This window comes from Taeniopygia guttata, chromosome 2 (assembly GCF_048771995.1).
Source record: "Taeniopygia guttata chromosome 2, bTaeGut7.mat, whole genome shotgun sequence".
Taxonomy (NCBI): Eukaryota; Metazoa; Chordata; class Aves; order Passeriformes; family Estrildidae; genus Taeniopygia; species Taeniopygia guttata.
The window spans coordinates 40,076,629-40,089,981 of NC_133026.1; the positions used below are offsets into that span (position 1 = coordinate 40,076,629).

Here is a 13,353-nt window from a genome sequence, read left to right on the forward strand (position 1 = left end):
TTGCTGAGGTACCAGCAAGGCACAGCCTTCCCAAACCACCTGCCACGTATTTCCCCCTTGAACATACTATTTTACCCCAAAGTTCAGAAGTTCAGGCTTGTGTAGACCCACTTGTTTTTTCTTGGAGTTTTTTTTTGTCTGGGCTATGCAACAAGTCCCTGCCCAACGTCATTATAGTAGAGACATTAAGACCTATTTCAAAGATGTTAGCACCCATACCTTCACCCAACAAATGCTTTCCTCTCAATTTGATAGCACAAAAAGAAAAAAAAAATGATAGGTCTCTCTGGGGGAAATTATTTAGGATATGTTTTTACTTTGTTACTTTATTAGGGTTTTTATTAATAATTAAAATGCAGATGCATAACTGGATAATTTTATGACTGGGGAAGAGCAAGTGAAGACTAAGAACAGAAGAAAAGCAAAGTCCACCTTTATTTTCTTAACAAAAGTGGTAGGTACATTTTCCTTGATTAATTCTGAGGTATTTACAGTCTCCTAAGAAAACTATGACTAAGGCCCCCCATATAGGCTTAGTCCTATATGAGGGACACATGTGGGTGACACTTCCAGTAAACCAAATGCTTTATCGACACTGCAGTGGAAGAACATATATAATTTTTTTTTTTAACCTTACAACATATAAATTATCCCTATTGCAATAGCAAATGGCCGTGCAGAATAATTTCCAAAGGCTTAGTTAAAAAGAATTTGAGGAAGAGCTGTAAAGCTGGTTTTCACCAGGCAGGGCTTGCTGACTTGGGTGCCTGTGCTGGGAAAGATCACGAAGACAAGTTTCTGACTAAGAACTGTTACCCAGCTGCCAGCAGAGAAGATGACGCTCCAAATTAAAACGCCGACAAGCTCTGAGACTGCTGCCCGGGTCCAGTCCCCTCACACCCGGCGCTCCCGCAGCGTTTTCCCTCACATCCCAGCGTGCCTCCACCGCCGGACGGGCGCTGCCTGACGGGCTCCGCGAGCCCGTGAGCAGCTGCGGCAGCGCCCGCGGGGTGCGGGGCAGCGCCTGAGGCCCCGGCTCGGGGCACGGGGGCGCAGCGGCGGACCCGGCCCGGTCCCGGGCTCCCTGTCCGGCGGCGCGGGGAGCAGGGCAGCGATGCCGCTCAGTAATGCCCGGCTCGCCCCTCAGCAGGGCGGCCCGAGGGCTCCGGCCGCGGCCAGGCCGGCTCCGCCTGCTCCGCTCGCTTCAAGCGCCCGCGGGTGGCTCGGGCGCGGCTTTCCGTGAGGCGATGGCGCTGCAGGGACGCCGCAGGTACCGCGCCCGCTCCGGTCGCTCGGAAAGCAGCGGCGGCTCTGGAAGCAGAGAGGCTCCGGGCAGGCAGAAAGGGCGGCCCCCGGAGCCCTCCCCGCCCCGAGGGCTCCTCGCACAAACCCCCTTTCATTCCCCTCATCCACAGCCGTAACAGGTTGAAGGAGGAAGTGGTGGATCACAGGAGCTTAGTGGCTGGGGCTTTTAAAAATTTATTATTATTATTATTTTAGCTGACCGTTAGCAGGCTTCTCAGAAAATCTGATGAACATTTTTTTAAAATCACAATAGGTCTACGTATATTTACATTCCTTGAGCCTAATGGTGCTGCCTTGGTGAATTAGCTGAAATGGTGAATCCTTGCAAAGAACAGATGCTTTGGCAGATGAATACTAAGTTCCTAATAAGGAAGATATTACTTAAAAGGGGCTAAAAATATAAAATACTGAAGATTCAGCTTTCATCATCTATAGCTTAAGGAGTAGGGGTGGTTTTTGATTGACAAAATCAGTGTCAAACCTTTTACTAAATCAGCTGAGCTAAATTTCTTCTGCTGTCTCCTTAATGATATCCTCAAAATCCCCTAGATTTTGAAGTACTAAATAGTTTTGTTCATTAAAATGGAACATCTCTTGTTTGCACTTAAGCAAGTATTATTTTTATTTATTCTTACTTTGTCCCTTCTCTACCTTGAAGTTTAAAACAAAATATTAGGTCCTTATTGCATTCAGTAAACGTGACTAACTTTTCTTTCTTTGTAGCTAAGACACATCTACCGGGTTTGTTCTGTTCATCAAATGAAAGAACTCTGTTTGAAGCTTTGTACCATTTTACAAATGTCTGGAAAACTCCTGGAAGTTCTATTTAGACTGTTGTGTAATGTTGCCAGAAGGTTTATTTGTGTGTGAATGAAAAGAGAAAGGAAACAGAAAGGGGTCTGTCCAGAACTAATTTGGTGGTAAGCATCATGCTTTGGAGGGGTCATTTCACTCATTTTTTTTATAGGAAACTCTGTTCTGAAAGAAAATCTTGGCTACAAAATGCATAAACTCTGAGGTACTGCCATTGCCGTTCCAAATATGGCAATTTATTGCCATAAACTTTTTTCACAGTTTTTACAGAAAACGGTTTTGGATTGGAAAGGAATCAGGCATGAGGGGAAGAAGCTTAGAGTATGAACAGAGTTTTGCTACTGGCTTAGTGTGGTATCATGCTTATTAAGCATTTATTTTTTAAATTGACAGTTAGTTATTTGTACATTTTTTTCTTATCTATTTCATGTGTGCCTTTAGCTTTATTCTGCAGTGCAACTAGGATGTGGCACAAATGGGCCAAGATGAAGCACACTCAGTTAATTTCAGTATGATAAAGAAAACATAAAACTATTAGTAGTGTGCAATTCATAAGCTGAATGAATGATACTTTTATTATCAAGCTAGTTGTTAGCTCTGGATTAATTTGTCTGTTGAATGTCTCCTAAATTAAAGAGGAGACTCTGTCTACTCTTTCATGGATTACAGCAGAAGAAAGTGGTAAGAGTAAACAATACCCTCAGAACATTCTAGTGTCCTGAGACAGCTTGGTTTTTTTAGCAAATTGATTTTTGTCTGATTCCACAATCAGAATTCTAATGGACGTTTTCTTGTGAAATGCTTTTACTGTTTTGTATAACCCTTGGTTTTAATTACTGTTTATGTTGATGACTTAGGGTTAAGTTGTTAGCATCTTCTGTCATCCTATTCATAACCCTTCTTATAGTAAGCCTTTACATTGTATGAGTGCTGTTGTCATTTCCAGTAACAGAGTGTTAAAATGTCAAAAGACAAGGTAGAGAAATGGTCAGGACTTGCAGCTCTCTGAAGACATTACATTTTCTGCATTCAAAAACTGTCCCCACCCATAGGCACTGCCTTCCCTTCTGGAAGGCGCTGCAGTAGCTGGCACCTAATGCTTTGTTACTGTCTAGCTGTAATCAGGTACCTGAGCTAGAGCCCTCTGTTGACTGCTGGGGCAGTGTGCTCTGGAAGCATTTCAGCTGAGCAAAGGGAGCTGGTCTGAGCACAGAGAACTTGGTCTTGTTAGTTACAACGAGTTTGAACTTCCATATACCCATTTGACAAAACCAGTTAAAATTCCATTACCCTTTCCTGACTAAGCTTTTGAATTTTATTTCAGTGTTTATCCCAAACTGCTCATCTCTCAGTTATGAGTATTTAGAATTGGAAATGTAGCTACTTTTTTTAGCTAAATGTCTTCAGAACGTGCTCAAATGCAGGTTTCCCTGCTGTTTGGCTGTCTCTTTATGGATTTCTTGCACAAATCTTAGTGAAACACATTAAGTGAACAAAGGGAAAGGAAAAGAATTTGTAGGGCTTGTTTTGTGCTTTTGTTTATTTGATTTTCTTTTTTTTTCCCCTTTTTTTAGAGGGAGGGGAGGAAGAGGTATTTTGTGGGAAGTAGGCTATAGGAAGGAAATGTTTGTATTCCTTATTCATGGAAGTTATTAAGGGGTACTGTGATAAATAGATGATTTGGTACTATAAAAAGAATGAGTGAGTAATTTTCTGCTGAGATAGTTACATTAATTAGAGACTAGCTTAATAAGCCTCCAGTTCAGTGATACACACTGTAAATGCTTTGTATTCTCTAGTCTTCCCTAACCAATGGAACTCTTTTTCAACAGCTTCAGTATTTTAAATATCTTAATTGAGTTCAAGAAAATTGTCCATTTTCAGCTCAGGAAAACTGAATTACTCTTGTGGGGCCTTCAGATGATAACAAAAACATTGTCCTACTACAGAGGTATAGATCTCCTTCATGAACAGGAAGATCCTTTGGCATAATTCTCCAGCTCTCTTTGCTACCAATTAAATACTGATGAGCCAGTCAAATTCCAAGACTGCAGTTTCAAAGCCATTAGTTGGTAAGCGTGATGTGAAAAGAAATGTAGAGAGATGTTCCAGTCCAGTCTGCTCCTTGATGGGTCTGCAGCATGTTCTAGAAGGCCAAGAAAGATAATTAATTTCATTAATTTTGGAGGAAAAAATCACAATTCAGGATAGACTAATGTACTTCTCAGAAAAAACATTTTCCTAGGGGCTTTTCCATTTTTTTTGAACCATGAGAAGAAGGGGAGTTGTAGAGAGGCATACTATACTGAAGGTAGGCTTCATGTTCTTGGGCCTATGTTCTTCCTCTTTTTTTTCCCTACTGGGCTCTTGTTTGAGAATGCATTTATGAATGTCTTTCCTGATCATTTGGAATGTATATGACAGAAAAAGAAAAGAGTATGGATCAGCCATCCAGGCATGTTATCCACATATTAAAATGTATTTCTGATATTTAAATTATTTATTTCTTTTTCTTGCATATGTGTATATAGTATATTCTGCAGTTAAACCACCTAAACCAGTCTTGGGTTCAAGTTGTGCCTGCTGTGCTTCCTGATTACTGTACTGACCTTGTAATGTAGTCAAGGGTTGTTGCTGTCATACTTCATTTCATTATCAAAGCAATTAATTTCTTAACATGACTCTCTTCCTCCCTTTGTGCAATATTCTGATTTGACAAAACTAAAATTAAAAAATCTTTTAGAAGAAAACAGACCTGGTTTTGTAAACTACAAATGAGTGAAAATAGGAGGCAATGTAATGATTTTGTTGTTGAAATATCGTTAATGTTCATATAATTAATTATGCATTTTAAATATATGATGTTCATTTGGATGTAAGACCTGTAGGGAAATGGTGATCTCAAGTAACTGTATTGACATATATATTTTACATAATCCTACTTTTTCTCCACAACACTTTCTTGCCTTTTTTCTTACTACCTTCTTCACAAGGTGATAGAGAAGTCAGTAGCTGAATTAATCTGTTGCATATGCAGTGACTGACAGTTTTGCGGTATCCTTGTGGTGTGTAAAGATAAAATGCTTTTGTTACAAGATGTTACTTTTAGGTCATAAAAAGTACTAAAAATAACTTTACTGGTAAGTAAATCTTCCTTGAAATAATCTGTTGCATTAGTTGTTGTAACTCAGGGATTTTTGAAAAATTTAGAATAAATACAGTTTGACTTTGTAATGAAAGACTCACAAAGCCTTTACTTTCCTATGGCTGAAAAAATGAAAAATTTATCTGTATAAAGTGTGGGTTCATAATGAAAATGGAAAGTATATAAAGCAGGGACTGATGATGCAAGTTTATACAACTGAGACATGGTATTGCAATATGGATACTCATCCATATTTTAAGTGTTGGATTTCTGACAAGTATCATCCTGAAGAAACTGAGCCCCATAAGAGTGGAAGTAATCATATTTGTCTGAGCTTCCTCTAGGAAGTAGTTCTGGAAAAAATATGCAGATAGCCAAGATAAGATTACAGGGGCTATAATCCTATTTTTTTTGTAATTTTTTTTTTTTGTCAAAGCATGCACATACTTTGTATTATATGCAGAAATATTTTAGATGTGCCCTTTTTCTCAAGAGTTTAAAAAATAAAAATTAGTTGTAGAAAACCACTTAATATTATTTCAATCACTGCTGAATCTGTGCTCCATTACTGGGGGCAGAATGATTTGTATCAAATTTTCAGCACCAGTGTATTTTTTAATTAGATTTTTCTTCATGTTGTCTCTATTGATACCTGTTTAACTTTACTGACTAATGTTTTTAAGAAGTCTGTTGAGATTTCCAGCTTCTAATACCAGTTGCCTTTGAGCAAAGCTGACTTTTTTGATGATCTAAGGCTTGGGTTAAGGAGTACAGAAACAAGAGAAACGTGCAAACCAATCTCATCTTTTCAACTGAGCAAAATCTGACCTGACCACCCCAGCCCTGCATTTTTCAAAGCTTTTTATTCCTCTTGGCCACCCTACCGTAATCTAGTCCACAAATGAAGATGCTGAACTCTTGCAAACCTCTGTCTGATGCTCTCTAGCAAACAAGTGTTCTCTGCCCGTTTCTCTGGAGAACCTCACCCCCAGCACTCACGCCTCTCTCACAGTGCCCGCAGCCCAGCTTTGTATAGAGCTCGCAGAGGCTCCTATGCCCTGGCCTGTGGTTCCCAAGCCTTTTGGCATTGATTCCAAACAGCTGCGGCTCTTCTGGAGCAAAGGTTAACTCTTCTTGACAGCAGCAGCATTGACAGAATGCCTGGCCCTTTGCTGTTGAACAGGAATGCTTTCTGAATCCGTCTGTGAATTTTGCTTTTCTAACAAAGTCAAGAACATAGAGAATATAAAACATGCATCTTGCATGTTACTCCAGTAGAAGTTCTTTCAATTGAACTTTTATAATCATTATTTATTTTGGGGTAGGATGACCCACAGTTGAGAAAAATTGCACAACTCTAATGTTTGTATCATAGTACTTTTGGATTTTAGCATCAACAGGTCCTTCAACTTCATTAAAAGGATTTCTGAATGCCTATAAAGACAATCACAATTGGAAAATCGATTAATTAAGGATCTTTGAAGCTTGTTATCTTTACTTTCTGTGCTTTTAAATTATATAATAAGCATAAAGTAAAATATGAACAGCTAGTGGGTCCTGCTACTGCAGGAATAGCAATGAAATGGAAAAACTAAATTTTTTAAATGTATCAGATTGGACTTGTTCTCTGTTGGTACAGAGGTTTATCACAAAATTCAGATGAAGTCAATGTGGATTATAATTGTTCACCTGTGAGAGCTTTCAAAGTAAGATAAGGATTTTATTTCTTCCTCCAAATGCATTCCATGCAGTAATTGATGGCAGCAGAGATACGGATACATCTCCCAAACAGACTTCCTGAGAAGGCATTTTTTTCTTTCAGTTACTTTTTAGGGTGCTCTGACAAACTTTGTTCCAATCGAGGTAACAGGCAGTGCATGGTGTACAATTTAGATGTCTTTGTTAAAGCTATCATGCTGAAGTCCTCGTTACTCTTTGTTCCAAAGCTTGGGTTGCACCAAAACACATTAACACTTATTCCAAACTCTTTAAGGTTGGGAAAGTATCACGTTATGCACACATGACTGATAAAATGTTTTCATATATGTGTCACTGTATAGCTATACTTAAAGGTAGTTGGAAACTGATCTTTCATATTATATAGGTATTAACAGACAAGAATAATGCACTAATTATTCTGTGAATTTTGAGATTTTTCAACTGTCAAAAGTTGAAAATAAAACCATGATTTAGAAGTGGCTTAAAAAATTCTGTTTGAAAGGAAAATTAAAGTACAAAGGAGATGGAAAATTTAAAGTTACACTCACGCTCTATCTGAAAGTAGACATACATACAGTAATGTAACCAAAGCTGTAGGTTCAATTTGACAATAAAGAAGGCACTGAAATATGGCTGAACTTCCTATGATCATGCAGGAAGTGGGTAAAAGAAATGTGGAACTGTTGCTTGCCAAATTTCACAGTACTAAAACTAGATGGAATTCAATTAATGTAGTTGGAGGTGAATTTAAAAGAGACAAGTGTATTGCTGCTTTGTGCAGTAGGTATTGAACTCTTGGAATTTATTGGAGATTGTGTAGTCAGGTAGTACAGGTGGGTTCAAAAAGGAATTGTTGTCATAACCAAAGTAATTGCTTAGTAAGAACAAAAGTAGGCAAGTGTGTGTTTCTAACATTCCTAACCCAACAGTTGTAGATGCTCTGGGAGTGTGCTGGGAGAAACTAGCAGGATGTGTGTTCTTCCTTTCACAGCATTTCCTTTTGTTACTCAAAGAGTTGTGCTACGTGGATCTTTTGTCTGACTTAGCAGTACTTACATATAAAACCTTCAGTTTTTCTCACCAAAGTATTTTTTTTACTCGTGCTTGCTGACAATCTCATAGAAGCCTAAAACTGATACGAAATATAAAGTAATTTCTAAATTACTTGCCATTTTTGGTGGGGGGGGTGAATTAATTTTTGCTTTTTATAGGCATTTGGAAGATCAACATGCATTTCTTGCCAGTGTACACTAATGAAAATGTCAGATACTTACCATAAAATAAAACTATCTCATGACTATTGCTTTGACTGCTTTTAAATGCTTGCCAGAGATTAGACTGTGAATATAATTTTGTTTTAATAACTTTACGTTGGGTAGCCCTGCACTCTAGTTTACACAGTTTTGTGCCAGAACAAATCAAATATAAAATCTCTTTCTTATTTATTTTGGAATTATAAATGTAATATAGATTATGGATATTTTAAGAGAGTATGTTCTGTATGCTGTCATCAACTACAATCTATTCTTCCTTCTGTTCAATGTATATCAGCACTTGTTCCTCAGTGACAAGCATGTTTTTTCTGGAAGATGTTACTCCTTAAATCACACTTAGAGGAATACAAAACAGAGAGCTCAAAAGCAAAATCTTTTGTTGTTTAATATTATTTAAGCCATTTTTCAAATGATCTTAATTTTTGATAAATCACTAATGCCTGGCAGGATAGCTGCTATGTTACCCACAGCCAATGCTTGCTTGGTTTATACTGATAGAAACAGCAGAATGCCAATATATTCATACAGGAGTCTGTAAGTCTCAATTTCACCTATTTGGGCTAGAAACTGTTGATGTCCTGTAATTTTTGAATGTTCAGGCACAGCACAGCTTTCTATCTGTGAATATATACCTGTGCATACGTGCATACTACTAAAGTGAAATGTTGAATGTTGAATCTAAAAAGGAATTGATTTTAAATAAATAAAAATAGTCCTGAGAGATGTGATATTTTGTGCAGAAGGGAGTCCTGGTTCATTAAAAAAAAATTTCTGTAATATTACCATGAACTTTTCTTATTTATATATAAGTTTACTATCCCAAGTATGAATGTCCCTTTTTATAGTTTTTATTTAGTTTTCAGACTACCATTATAAGAGGAAAAAATCTGAAAAGGTACAATGAGTTTGTTTATCAGGGTCTTGGTAATGGAGAGGCTACAGGGCTCCTGGTAGGACCTATGGACCCATGGAGAGAAGAATCCATGCTGGAGAAGGTTTGTTGGCAGGACTTGTTACCCAAGAAGGGACTCATGCTAGAGCAGCCTGTGCCTGAAGGACTGCACCCCATGGAAGGGATTAATAATGAAGCAGTTTGTGAAGAACTGCAACCTGTGGGAAGGATTCATGTTGGAAAGATTTTTTGGAGAACTGTCTCTTATGAGATGGACCCCATACTGAAGCAAGGAAAGAGTGTGAGGAGTCCTCTCCCTGAGGAAGGAGTGTCAGAAATAGTGTGTGATGAAGTGACCATAACCCCCGCTCTGTGTCCCCCTACTCTGCTGGGAGGAGATAAGGAAAAACAGTATTTAAGCCCGGAAAGAAAAGAGGAGTAGGGGGAAGGTGTTTTAAGGTTCGGTTTTATTTCTCATTACTTTGATCTGATTTGTTATGAATTAAACTAAGTTCCCTGAGTCAACTCTATTTTGCCTGTGACAGTAATTGCTGAATGACCTCCCTTTTCCTTATCTTGACCACAAGCCTTTTGTCATGTTTTTCTCTCCCTGTCCAGCTGAGGAGTGGAGTGACAGAGCAGCTTGATGGGCACCTGGAAGTCAGCCGGGGTCAACCCACCACAAAAGGCCATCTGTCTTTTTATGTCTCTGATAAGTGTTGGAGTGATTTCTTTAGGAAAGATAGTATAGGAAAGATCAGTTGTCACTGATCTTTAGAGCCTCCAACAGATTATTAAATGTACAGGTGTAGAGTGTAGACTGGCCCCCAAGCAGAAATGACAATTCAAATAGTTTCCAGTTTGTCTTAGATTGGCTGAAATTATTTTTTTATGTGCTTGGAGACAAACTGAACCTTTGGCCTTTGTGATGGACCAGAAGTATTTGTCACGTGCCTGATACAACTTACGCTTAATTCATCCAGCTCATCGTGTATTTCTTAATATACTTATTCTGGTTTTTTTTTTTCAGATATTTCAATTCTTTTTCTCAATAAAGATGTGTCCATTCTTATAGAGAGGAAAAAATTCTTAAAGGAATTACTGTCTTCTTGCCTTTGGCTTAAGCATCTCTCACAGTAAGATTGTGAGGAAGCTTGGCATGCTGCTCTGCTAGACAAGCAAGATTGCACGTGAGGTTAGTAGTCTTCTTGATTTCTTTCATTGAATTTTTACTAATACCTGTCTGAGAATGTGATTACCTAGAGCACTGAATGGCAGCAAAATTAACTCCAAATGGGTACTATACATGAGGTCTGTGGAACATTCCTCCAAAAGTCCTCAGAACCATCTGCTTATGAGAAGTCCAACATGCTTGAGGACTTTATTTTAATTTTCACATCCATCTGTTCTGATCATTAGACACATCTGATCTCTCTGTTGGAGAGGCTGTCCCTGACCAAGAGGGGTGGGGCACAAGAAGCAGCTTTATGTAAGTGTTCCAGTACTCTGACCCCTCTCCTTCTGTCCTCCCCTCAAGTCTTAGCAAGAGGTGCATCTTTCAGCAGCAGGCGCAAATAAGAGAGACGTGTTTTAATGAACATAAGGGACTTTATATATTTTCATTCTGGTAGCACTTTGGGACTGATGTTTACCTTCTCAAGTACATCTGATGCCAGCTTTGCCAAAATGTGTAGAACCCTACTAGCAGGTCTCAACTGCAAGTTTCAAGATTGCACAAGTGCTGCTTAGACTGTGGTATTGCACTAAGCTTGCTGTTCAGGAGGGGCCTTGATCCACCTGTAGGCAAAATATGACCTAATGGATAGGAAGTATTCACTTTCAAATAGAAGTGGATGGAAGCTTGGTCATGAATGGTTTTGTGCTGGATTTATTTTTGTGAGTTTCTCTCAGCTGCAGAGTTAATCAGACAGATGCACAGTGAATCACAATGTATCATGGTGATTTCTTCTATACAGATCTGACAGCAGCAGCATTGACATTTTCCCACCTTTCAGCAGTATCTCCTTTCCATATGGAGAAAAGGCTGTCTGATCCTTATCATTACATCATGGCTTAGTTCATGCTAGACTAAGTATTAATGACTTTATAAGTCAAGATGCTCTCTGGAAATGTGTGTGCTGTACAACTTTATGGGGGGGCAATTTTTTGTGTGGGACAAAGCGCTTATTTGTAGCCCCCTCCTTCTGTATGTATATAGTCACATTATTTATTTTATAGGTATCTTTAATTTCTGGCATCTTGTTTGGGTACTTCTGTTTTCCCTCTGAACTTATGCCTTGACTAAGAGTTTAATGAAAATCATTGTGGCAAGCACAAGTCATTGTGCACCTCTATGAAAAATCCTGAGAGAGAGAAATGTGCTTGCCACAGGTCATAGTACTGCAATCCTTTTCACAGAAGTAACACTTGCATGACTCCATCATGTTGTTGAGAATTAGAGTTTTCCTTCTGAAATATTCAGAATGCACTTTGTTTATGTTGCTGAAGACTGCATTTTATTACTTAAAAAACAGATAGAAATGGGAGACTTTAATCCTCACTTTGCTGTATTCCACATGAGTGTATTTAATTCTCGTCTAGGAAAAGCATACTTGCAACTTAATAACAAGGGAGCATTACTTATGCTCATTTTATTTTGTTAGTATTATATTCTTGCCAAGACTGTAATTTGCTTAAAAAGTTGATGAATATGATTTGCAACACAACTGAGCTCTTGTCATACATAAACTTACTCTAGGCTGTTAAACCAAATACTAATTGAGATTTCAGCAGGGGGAAAAACCCTTTAAGGTTGTGTGGGACTTTTTAAAGAAGTGAACTCTTTTGTGGTTAGTGTAAGCTGATAAAATAGGAGAAATTCAACGAATCTAAATGACTGTAAGTAGATAAAATAGTGTGGATTCTTAAAAAACACCTTCTGTTACTTTATTCATATTTTATTCAAGAAATACTGTTTTTCTGATTAAAAATTTCTGGTAAGTTGAGTAATTTTTTTTTTTTTTAATTTTAGAAATTTTCACTTGAATAGGTATCTCAGTGACCATATTATCCAATATATTTTATGCAAGGAAATTCAACACAAACTTTAATAGGGTTGGGCGCTGGTTCGTGCACCCAGGGAAGTGGTCACAGCACCAGACTAAGAGTTCAAGAAGCATTTGGACAGTGCTCTCAAGGTACATATTATGACTCTTGGGGATGGTTCTGTGCAGGGCCAGGAGTTGTAATCAATGATCCTTGTGTGTCCCTTCCAACTCAGCATATTCTTTGATTCTGTGATTATGATTTGCCTTTAAAATTAAATATTCAATCTCTTCGCAAACAGAAATGTAGGCAAGTAAAAGTATCTGTGAGGCTTAAAATCTAGTACTATAGGTGTGAGAAATTCAACATACCTCTTGTAAGGATCTCAAAATAAAATTTCACTATTGCTTTAGCCTTGCTGAGCTGAATTGCTCTTCCAAGATACACAGAGCCAAAACAAGGGTTAGGAGAAAGTTGCATTCCAGTAGGGTTTTCAAGTAAAGAGATATATTTTGTTTCTGAGGCATGGGTCTTTAAGATTTCATGTCCTTTTGTCTGCTAGAACCATATGGTTTGTGTGTCATGAAACCCAAATACAATTCCATTTACAGCTGAGGGAGTGTTATTCAAGTGGTCTGTGATTTTTTTGATTCAGATTAGGCTTAAAATTTAGTCTGTTTTCCTCAATAATTGAAGTCACATATAACAGTATTAAAGAAAGCATGTCTGTTTTAATGATAGAACAGCATTTAAGTCAACTTTCTCTTTCATATATCACTAATAACCTTACTTCTTAAATTTTAGAAGAATATCCATTTCTATATAGAGACTCTATAAGTACACTATAAGTAGTGTACTCTTCTGATTTTGTTCCGCCTGCCCCCCACCACTGATCAAGTCTTCAGGGTCTCTGCTTTTAATGCCGAAGGAAAAACAAATGGTGCTCTGCAGCGCGGTGCCCTGGACTGCACTTAGACCGTGTGACCACGAGATGTCACAGCCCAGCTGCGGGCGCGGAGCTCGGCTTCACCCCACCGACTGCCTTCCCTGCCCCTGTTCGCGAGGAGCATCACACACCACCCCCTCCCAGTATTGTCTTCGGGAAAGTATTTATTTCCTAATGGCAAGTATTTCTGTCTTCAACTGCCTTTATAATTTGC

At 38.4% G+C, this 13,353-nt stretch overlaps 1 protein-coding gene across 1 annotated transcript in view; it reads left to right on the forward strand.

The window, feature by feature from the left end:
• The first annotated feature begins 1,072 nt into the window (after positions 1-1,072).
• RBMS3 (RNA binding motif single stranded interacting protein 3) overlaps positions 1,073-13,353 on the forward strand; it is a 757,514-nt gene continuing 745,233 nt past the window's right edge. Inside the window, exon 1 of the mRNA XM_072925744.1 lies at positions 1,073-1,270. Coding sequence (XP_072781845.1) covers positions 1,128-1,270 — 143 coding nt within the window. The 5' untranslated portion in view covers positions 1,073-1,127. The remainder of the gene's footprint in view (positions 1,271-13,353) is intronic.